Here is an 11,148-nt window from a genome sequence, read left to right as displayed (position 1 = left end):
AATATTTATTTCAGGTTTAAATTTGTTTGCTCTGCTGCTATGTTTTTATATTTTCTTGTATTCTATACATCACAAAACAACTTTCATTAAGCTCACTTGGTACATATTTTATTTTATTTTCATTGACGATTCTATAAAACATACTAGAAGTGATAAACTATGTATTGTGAAATATTTGCAGGAAAATCTGGTCTGTGGATTCACACCAAAGAGTACAGAAATTGATTGAGTGTATTTAGACATTTATTTATGTAAAACATTGCAGCAGCTCTGCAAAGAGGATGGCGTTATGTGTTGAAAAGGCAACACATAAAATGGTCATTACCATAAATAAAAAACACAGATGTTTAATGAGTGTTGGATCTTTGTATTTTTTTTTCCAGTTGAAAAATGATTAAATATACAACATAAAAAATAAAGAGTGCTGGAAACATTTTGGCATGTAGGTATACTACTCAATAAATTCATGACAGTTTTGTCATTTTCAGATATTTTGCGGAGACTTTTCAAAATGACTATAAATGATTTGATTTGAAATAAAATGAGAAGAGGGACAAAGTCTACATCTTGGAGTGGTCTATTTGGGAATAATCATGTTTGAGATATGACAGGTCCTGATCAGTGCTTTATATGTGAGGATGCATTAGAATAGAATAGAATAGAAAATAACTTTATTTGTCTGACACCAAGGGGTGACAGAATTTTTTTCAACATCAACATCACCTTTACGCACACACACACAAACACACACGCACACACACAAGACATTAAAAAAGACCTAAACACAAATATACAAGGAAAAAGTACACCAAATAAAACCTGAGTGAACAACACACATTGATACTTAAAAGAAAGAAAAGGACCAGCGGCAGATCATTATGAGGTTACTGAAATTGAAATTCCTCTGCTGTTGGCAGTTGGAATGAATGATTTTTTGAATTTTTGGAATTCTGAACTAAGTGAAGGCTCTTCAGAGACTTTCTGTTGTAATAAAGGCATGAAGAAGCTTTTTAGCGTCCTTTAATGACAGGATGTTTCTGATTTTTGTTATGTTGCAGAACAAAAATCAAACAAAACAGGTGGAAGAAGGCTGACTTGCAGGCTTGTTGTATGCGTGAGTGGAATGACAAATCTTGGTCAATAAGAACTCCAAGGTTCCTTACAGTAGAGCTGGAGGCCATGGTAATGCCATCCAGAGTGTGTGGACTCGGTTAAATTACAATACTGCTAAACAACTTCCACAGGTTCTTCTTCAAATATAGTATGTGCCTCTCTCCTCAGGACTGTATGGAAAAGAGGGCTTTGAATTAGATAAATGTTTAAATGTTGACTTCTTGGCAGAGATGTCTGATATGAAAAACACTAGTGTGGGGTGTGCAAGCTTCCCTAATAAATATTTGATTTTACAGATGTTCAAACAAACTTATTTAGTCCTGTAGTCAGTATTGTCTCCAGAAATGTTTCTTTGAGGTGGCAAGAAAACAAACCCAACAAGGCAAAACCAACAGCCAGAACTGAAATTCAGGTATGTGATGTATGAAAACATATAGCAAAGAGTTCCTTATTGTACATGTAATGTTACTAATTATGATTATACACAGACTAATACAGTCAAGTGTCAACATTAGAGTTTCACTATCTATGATGGAGCAAAAGGCAAGATCTCTTCTGATATTATTGTTGATAATACAAGTTATAGAGTCTCCATAGTAATTACATAGTTACCACAAAGGTAAGACCACAAATCAGTTTTGCAGTAGCCCTTTACAGATATTTCAACAATTAAAATGGTCTAAGATGGCTATAATGTTTAAAATATATTACATCCAATGAAATTTAGTGATTTTGAGGCCAAAAAAATATCCTCTCAGCCACAAGGGAGGAGATCAATTCACTTTGTGGCAACTGGAATACTCCATGTTATTGTTTGGACTAGCCCTTATTAGGATAATTTCTTTATGTAAAGACATCTGTAAATAATCCTGCACAGGATAGCAGCATGCTAAAGCTAGAATTATGTTTAAAGGACTAGTACGCTCTCTGGGAGGTCAGTCTGACTATTACAGAATACAGTCTTGATATTATCATGTGAGGATTGTTTAGAATAGTGTGTCATCATTTTATCCAGGATTAAAAGGAGGAGTAGAATACCTTTTTAGGTAATAGAAGATTAGATATAACTTCTTCATGTGTAGATTAAGAGTTATTTTGCAGCGGAACATGAGTGTAAAACAGCATTGTACGCGACCTTTGTGATTGGAAAATGTTGCTGATGTAGGCATCATATGACTATGGATCAACTGTGTGCTTCCTTATAGATTTCAATAGAAGCCTAATTTTATGGAAATCTACTGAGGAAGCAAGATTTCCAACAGAGAACAACTGCTATTCTCCTAACCCTAACAGGGTAGCCTTTCTGGGGTAGGCGAGTCTCAATTTTTAATTTTACCTGTGTTATACCAGTAAAATGCTGTGGCCCTTTAAATGGAGAGCTGAGCCAGTGCCACCTCTACAGGGGTATTTCAGAAACCCTTGGGGATCTTAAACACTAGATGGCAGTGTGGTGTTGTGGACCTGCACTCAGTGGTGTGAAGAATGAAAAGCAGAGGGGAGAGAACACAACCCTGTAGGGAGCAAACTGGGGTGTAAAGGAGGTCAGGGTAGATGTTGTTGACCTCTCTGTGACTTACTGGTTTAAATGTCCAGTATCCAAAGAATCGCTCGGTCATCTGAGATGAAAACAGGAGCAGAGTTTTTCCAGCCATAAAATAAATAATAAAGGCTTAAAGATAATAAGGGTTTTACAGTGTTTCTGTTTATTATTAACACAGGACAAGACAGTGGATGCATCACAGCCTATTATAGCCATTCACGGTGGATGTTCTCCTTTACCTCCACAACTCAAAATAAACCACCATGGTTGGATTTTGTAAATAGTTATAGTTCAGCAAGAGTTAAATAAAAATAACTGATTGTAGTTAATAGGGAGTTATATTCATGTGCTAGTGATAACGCCTAGGTGTGTGACATGTGTTTATCTGTATGTGCATGTGTGCTGATTAAACATGGTATTTAACATGTCAGTCAGTAATGTATGCTGACCACTAGATGGTGCTCTTGAATCCTAAAGTGATTCGGAAGGCCTTATGATTTCATGTGGTCCCCATTTGGACAAAACACACAATTATTTTGGCTTTGAACCTAATGTTTTATTTATTTTAAAAAAAGAATACAAAACTTCTAAAACGTTTCCACAGGAAAGCTCAATGAAATCACCATCCCATCTCATGCGTCTACTTCAAATGTATGGTTAAACATAAATTATTATCACAAATAGATTCCTTGCCTCATGCAAGTTACAAAAAGTAAGAATATAATAAAATAAGGAGGAGGAGAGAAAGGTATGCAGTCTGCTTCTTGAGTCCCTGTCTTTTCAGTGTTAATCTTCAAGACTTTGGTTTTTGTTTGCACTTGAAGTGCCCATTGACCAAGACATGAATGAAGACGATATGACTGGTAGCAGAAAACTTAAATATACAGATTACATTGCTGTCTCAGAAGTTATTACATTCGCTGCAGCCACAGCAGCCAGAGTCATCAGCAAGATTCAAGCACATTATATTATCCTGGGAGTATATCACATTTTACTTAAGTAAGTTTGGCCAGATAGGGCAGCGAAGCATTTAAAGAATAGACACTTAACAGGGTGACAAAAACAATAAAACGGTGTTTGCTGTTTGAACATCTTAAGGACTAACACTTTGGAGTTCTGTACAGAAGTGGAGATCAAGATAAATATTAATATAGCAGCCACATAAGGAGTTAAATGACCCCTCCAATCACCTCGGAGTTGCTAGCCTGGACTGTGACTAGAGCTGTTGAGTAATATGCCAAAATAAATAGCATCTCTTCACCTCTGACCATTTATACATTCATAAAAAGTATGTCTGAAAATGATGAGACCTGAGGTGAAAAGCAAACTTCAGTAAAGTGGTTTTCTGGTTTATTCAGCAAAGTAACACTATACTTTTGCTTTTCCAATTCAGCAAAGATAGGTTCAGTCTAGTACAGTTGTTACATTAAACTCAAGTAGAAGTGCCCTGCACACTCTGCCTAGAACCCACAGAGACACTTGGGGTGTGATTTAGCTTCAATTAATTTAAAGCATCCTTCTCCAGCTTCCATACAGAACACAGACATTTTGAGCAGCAACATGCGCCCCCCCCCCACACTCCTCCTGTCAAGTAACTGGCCTTAAATGTTCATACATTGGGGTCAAAAGGAAGGAAAAAAAAATCTCCCCAAAGAGAACATTCTCCAAATTGAAAATGAGTGACGCTACATTACGCTGCATTTAAAGCACACGGGCCTGACAAGGCTTGGTGCGCATCTCCAAGCTGCTCTCTTGGCCACAGCAGGCTGTCACTTCCAACAGGCGAGACTCTTCCACAGGAGCTGGCATTCCCTGGAGATTAATCTGCTGCACATGTTGCCTGAAAAAGACAATGCCGACCAAAGTTAGATTCTATATGGACCATGACATGCACAGAAAACGATTAGACTACTTTTGGCTTCTGGGACACAACTCACCAAGCTGGACGGGACATGACGTAGTGAATGTCAGGTCTTTGGAATCCATTGAAGGTGGAGGAGGCAGCTACGGTGTAGGCACCCATGTTTTCAAAGACCAGCCAGTCGCCCACCTGCAGATCAGGCAGGAAGCACTGCTCAACAATGCGATCCAGACCATCGCAGGTTGGGCCCCAGATACTGCAAGGGTACATGGCTTCATCTGGCTTTGGCTTCTGGGGAGGGCGAAAGAGAGAAGGCTTCTATTGTGACAATTTCTTGTACCTTTGATTGATTATATGCATGTTCCAAGTCTTGCTTTTCCATTTACCTTATGCAGTATTGGGAAACACTGAGCATGGTCATAGAGTATACAGTTGAAAGATCCGTATACTCCGTCATTGACATAGTACATCAGAGTCCTGTCATTGGTCCCTTCATCTTCATCTGAAGCAAGCAAAAATAATTTTAAGACCGAGAAATGTGATTTAGGTAGGAATAAAGTCATATAAGCAAATCAGGACAATTGTTTTAAATCCTGTCTGTTACCATCAGAGACTGAGTCCTCGTCCATGATGACCTTCTTGGCAATGATGTTGACAACCAGTGTGTACGCAGAAGCTACATAAAAGCGCCCTGGCTCAGCAATGATCTTGACACCAGTGTCAATAGGGAAATACTTGTCCAGGGCAGGGTTGATAACAGCTGTGATCTAGAGAGAATAACACGTTTTCACATTATTCAGTCAGGAAAAATCTAAACTTTTGCTAATGTTAGTGATCCCCCAACAGTGCAAAACCTCCTAGTTTTACTTAATTGAGAGAGAAAAAATATATTTTGATCAGCCCTTGACAAACCAGCTCATGTAATACATTAAACATTAAGTAATCTTACCTCTTCAAATTTGAGTTCAGCATCATCTGTGCCCGGGAATCCACCACCAATGTCCAAGAGATCCATTTTGAAGCCAAGCTCATCCTAAATGTCATAAGATGAAATCTTAGTTTACTTTGATACAAAAACTCAGAAATTAGCTGCATATGTATTTTAATCACAACTCACCCCCATATGAAAAACACAGCGAGCATCAGCAATGGCCTGCATGTAGGTCTTCGCATCAGTACAACCACTGCCAACATGGAAGCTGACACCAACCACATCCAGCCCCAGCTCCTTAGCTCGCTCCAGAAGACCTCGACAGGATTTGAGTTGGGCCCCAAACTTCACACTCAGGCGACAGATGGACTTTGAGTCATCAGTGGCAATTCGTAGCACCAGCCTGAGTACAACGCCCAAGTTAAGTTATTACTTAAGAGGACAACAATTTAGATAAGGTAGCAGAGGAACTAAAATAAAAAGTTTTCATAACACAGATCTAAAATCTTACTTGGCATTGTCATGACAACGGGCCACTTTCATGAGTTCCACTTCACTATCAAAGGTCATCATCTGGACCCCATGAGCAGAAGCATATTTGATCTGAGAAACTTGCTTGCAGGGGTTGGCGTAGATGATGCGGCTTGGATCCACACCCAGAGACTGAACCAGCTGAATCTCTGTCTACAGGGGGAAAATGCCAACAGTCAGAAAAGAAAATATTAGTTTTTACAAGACAAATTGTCAACCAAAGCGAACCGTCAAGTTTGTTTTTTTATTTTACGCTGGGGACATAATTTCAAAACACACCTTGCTCGCACAGTCAAAGCCAGTTCCCAGGGACGCCAGTGTCCCAAGGACTACCCGGCTGTCGTTACATTTGACAGCGTAGTAAGGAGTGATACGAGGCAGGGCCCTCACCCAGCGCAGGTGTTTCTTCAACACATCTCCCAAGTCACAGACGTAGAAGGCATCCCTGTCATCCTGTGAAAGTGAAGCAAAGAATAAAATCTCACTTATTATAGACATCTTTCCTATGGAATAAAATGTACATTGTGTTATTTGTGATATAATTTGCAACAACCAAGGACACCGGAGATAATGAGGGGGTGAAAATAGATAATCTGTGTGTCCCTTTTACAATGGAACCTTACCGTAAGAGATGACTCATTAATCTTCTGCTCCACAATATCCCGGGCGGTGAAACCCTCCTCCAGGAATGGGAATTCAAACTCGGTGGGAGTGGCAGTGTTCATGGTCACAACAGGTCCTTTTGATTACTCACCAGTAAACTGTTAGAGGGAGGCACACTGAGATTACATTCAGCTTTGAGAACAGTGTCTTTTGTGTCCTTGATTTCTGAAGCCTATTTTGTTCTCACATAGCGCAACACAACTAATGCTTAAACACTTTTGTTTGTGCAATCTGTACACCACAACATAATACAGCAACAAGCACACAATCTGTGATGATACACTTACTTGAATATGAAAGAACTGGGATTTAGTACTGCTGTTCCTCAGGTGCAGAGAAGCCAAGGTGGTTCACCAGTGAATTGAAACCCCTTCAAATAAGACTCGAGGCCAGGGCCTGCTAAGAAGCCAGTGTGTGATTTCCAAGAGTTCTGATTCTGCAGACAAGAGATATCAGTTAGTCATATAATAGCTTTCAATTCAAATGTATCACACTTCTTTGATGACATTTTCCTAAATATGGTAAAAGAGAATGCACATTTATGTTTGTTTCCATCCACTGCTCTTATTGGGAAATATTGGTAATATTGGGAATCCAACCGGGGTCACCACAATAGTATGAGATGGTGCGACTGGATGATGCAAATAAAGCGCATCAAGCTAGAATACAAATTGAATGATGAAAATGGTGTTCTCATATTTTGTCAAAATAATATTTTCTACTTGCATCGAGTCAAGGATTGTGGCCTTTTATCTTCTGTCCACCATTTCCTTTTTTCTTTACTGTGCAATAAAATGTAGAAACTGGATTTCTACTTAGCCATACTTGCCTTTTATCAATACACCAATTTTTCCAACTCCATCATGCATAAAAGCTTGTTCCGATATGCTTCGCCTGTATTTAGGTTTTGTTATGTGAAACTCAAGGTGAATAAATCGGGTTGATAAGACAACTACTTAACAGCTCTTTGGTTGATGTCACACTATGAACAAATGTACTGATCACTTAACTGTTTAACAGTGTAGTCATGAGTACATTTGCATGTTCTTCAAACCACCATTGTTACACTGTAACACCAGGGTATTCTGGAACACTTTTCTTTTCAGCCCCACCTCACATCTTTGCAATTATACATCCCACCAGTATTTCTATACATCTGTTCAAAGATCCTGTGCCATTGCACTTCCTCATGTCCTTTCCATAGTGAGAGGTTTATAGTGTAAATGTGACAAATACTATTTAGAATATTTTTATTTTTCACAAAAACGTAACTACATCACGTAATCTCGTGTAATCGCATTTAAAAAGCATACATCGGCCATCAAAGTGTTTAAAAACGCTCCATTTTCCTGTCATCACATACGCAGCAAAGGGGGGAAAAGGAAATCAATGAAATGACGATTCGCTCAAATCCCGCCCACTTAGGCTTTAATCCAATCACTAAAGTATACGCCTATAGCTTAAAAACGTCGTCACGTAAACGAACCAATCAGCGACCACGACTTGATGCCTACGTCATTATGCCGGTTCCTGCTCGAGCCCTGTCTGCCATGAGGCTAACGGGCTGTTTCATGTCGATGTGGTTTGTTCAAAATACCCTCAAACAGACCTTAAACGAACACAATCTTGCGTTAATACATTTAAGTCTGAGGTTTCACAACGTCGTTCGCGGTAACACGTCAATTCATGTGCGTACACACACAATTTAACTATTAACGGATAAAGTCGTCTGCCATGCCGAGCCACGTTGTACTGTTGGATAACACTTACACACGGTTCTGAAGTTAAGTTACATGACAATAAAAACGTAACAGCCCTCAATTACCGTCCTTCCCATTGTTCCTTTCATATGACGCCATTACTGAGCCGGCTTTTAAGGTCACGGTTGCTAATATTACACAGCAAATATAAGTATAATACAACTATTTGTATGACACCGAAGGAAAACAATTTTCGCTCACCTTAAAAAGCATTTACAAAGAGTTTGCCCATTAGACAAAAAAGCCCGAAAGAAAGAAGTCGGCCACTGACGATGAAGCCCCGCTGATGCGTTTGAAAATGGAGTAAGGGCTGGCGCAGTGTCGTCAGTATTTATAGATAGCTCGTAACCAAGGCAACGCAGCCAGCTGAAACCGGCCGCCCATCCACGAATGAACCGGTTTAGTCTTGTCATTTCATCCACATGGTGGGAAGAACGATTAACCCACACTGGATCACTTAATCACAATTTACTTATGTAAAAGATAATGTATGTACATACACATACTTCAACGATCAACTGATAACTAAATTAATCAACTCATTTTGTAATCCATCAATGGGTTTGAATGTTTATTTTAAAATTAAAACAAGTTCTTAGATTTTTTTTTTTTTTTCAGTTTCTTAGAAGTGAATATTGTTTGGATTGTTTGCTCCATATAAAAAAAAAAGAAATAATTCAGACTGAATCATTTTGGTTTGTAGACAAAAAACATTTATGGACCAAAGGATTATTTATTAATGCATCAATGTAATGCATAATGAGGTTTTGGTCCAAGTAATAGAGATAATTTAGACTGGCCAATAAAGTTAAGTCGCGACAGAGTAGTACACACAAGATGAGACAATGTTGACCATAAAGGTTATAAAGGTCTCTCTCCCGCTGCCTCAAAGTGATATAAATGATGAATGTATCTCCAACGTAAACCGGATCAGTGTGGGATGTTTCAGCGGACTTCATGGTCCCTAGGCAAAAGGGACCTGGTGGCCTACACTAAACCAAACAGGCTCTATATTTTTCCCTGTCAGTGACTCCCCAAATAAGTAAAAGAAAGAAAAAAAAGGATAATTCTGATTCTGCAGCCCTAACAAATGCATCAATCTTACTTTGTGATGATGGTCAGAGGTTGTGTGACTTTGACATGGCCAGCTGTGATAAAAGAGGCCTGCGCTGCATTTGCGTTAATCCCAGAGGTGCTCAGCATTGCTGGCAGACAGTGACAGTCGGCTGGTCTCTGTGTAGCCTGGTTTCAACAGCAGCTTGTTCAGTCTACTGATGGGATTAAAAGGAGATTGTAAGACGACTTCAAAGAGAACAGGAACATATGTCACAACATATGTCAAGTCAGACACGATGCAAAAGCACCTGTTGTGTAAATGTACACACGCACACAAAGTAAATACAGTAATGGTGTGAATATATGACCAGTATAATATGTGCACATATTACAAACAAGTTGAGAACTAATTATAAAGCAAGAATATCTCCTAAAGATTTAAGGATGTAAATCAGAAGTTAAAGAAGCAGACGTAGGGAGTCTGTTGCTAATACATGGCTAGGTCAGTCAAGACAGTTTTCTCATCAAATTGGTCAAAAAGTGAAAAAGAATAAATAAAAAAATCCACAAGCAACTTTAGCTTAAATACTGGTCTCTCTGTAAGTTTCGCTTTCACATATGCACAACATACACATTAGTTGCAGTTTGCCACCAGGCCGGCTGTGCTGGTGGCAAAAATAACTCAATTTGAACTTAAATATGTACAAATTATGTTCCCATTTAGAGGAACATAGATGATAAAGCACTGGACATATGACTGTGTGACTGACAGCTATTATTGTTGTTATTGCATCAGCCTGTTTACTGAAACCCAAACAGCCCCAGATCGTCTGAATTGAATCGTTGATTGGTTTGGTTAAAAAGTAGAAAAAGTTCATGTTTCTGGAGCAGCCATCGCCTTTTGGCAAGAAGAAGAACCGGCAGCTTTACCCCCTGAGACAATAAAAGGCCTCATACATAACTATCACAATAAAGACTGAGAGCTGATATTCAAGCTAAAGAGGGCAACAAACATTGAGAACTAAGGATATGCAAACTTTTGAAAGATAATCTCAATACTTAATTTTGTTTATTGTTGGGGCTCAGTGGCAGAGCAAGTCATCTTTCAACTTGAAGGATGTGTGTTTGATTCCCGGCTCCGCTGGTTTACAAGTCAATGTGTCCTTGGGCAAGACACTTAACCCCATGTTGCTCCTGATGGCTGTAGTGTAAAGCAGCTTTGAGTGGTCATCAAGACTAGAAAGGAGCTACAGTATATAAATACAGACCATTTAATGCAATGTTTAACTGAGGTTGTTATATGAGGTTATACTGTATGGGGTTGCCATTCTGAGGTGCTGTATAATTTGATTTGAATACCATTAAAAGTAAAACAAATATTTCTCCAGGTCAGGTCTAATGTAAACAAATGAGTGACATCTAATTGCACCAAACTCCTTTACTCACCCTTCCCTTTCGAAAGTGCATCAGTGAAGTATGGTGAGTTGAGTTTTCTGTCTGAGGACTTTGTGAAGCAAGTGATCCCGAGCCTAAAATATCTAAACCAAACGATTATACACTTACGCACACATGAGCGGCCAATGCACAAGCGGAAGGGGAATTGGACTTGTGACTGGAGGGTTGCTGGTTCGAATCAAGGGCTGGAATACCCCTGAGCAACGTACCCATTCCCCATAATTACTTGGACATTAAA

General features: G+C 39.1%; 1 protein-coding gene across 1 annotated transcript; it reads right to left on the bottom strand.

Moving 5' to 3' along the window:
- Positions 1–2,793: 2,793 nt before the first annotated feature.
- On the bottom strand, positions 2,794–8,718 carry odc1 (ornithine decarboxylase 1). The gene is made up of 11 exons (XM_044048045.1): positions 8,601–8,718; positions 6,927–7,075; positions 6,600–6,737; positions 6,256–6,429; positions 5,957–6,129; positions 5,632–5,848; positions 5,464–5,547; positions 5,119–5,281; positions 4,901–5,016; positions 4,591–4,805; positions 2,794–4,493 (listed from the first exon to the last, which is right to left on the bottom strand). Exons 3-11 carry the CDS (start codon positions 6,699–6,701, stop codon positions 4,355–4,357), a joined length of 1,383 nt encoding a protein of 460 aa, XP_043903980.1. The 5' UTR covers positions 6,702–6,737; positions 6,927–7,075; positions 8,601–8,718; the 3' UTR covers positions 2,794–4,354.
- Positions 8,719–11,148: the final 2,430 nt, after the last annotated feature.

This window comes from Solea senegalensis, linkage group LG16 (genome assembly GCF_019176455.1).
Source record: "Solea senegalensis isolate Sse05_10M linkage group LG16, IFAPA_SoseM_1, whole genome shotgun sequence".
Taxonomy (NCBI): domain Eukaryota; kingdom Metazoa; phylum Chordata; class Actinopteri; order Pleuronectiformes; family Soleidae; genus Solea; species Solea senegalensis.
Note: the sequence above shows the minus strand (reverse complement) of the source record. Positions and strands in the feature narration are given on the sequence as shown.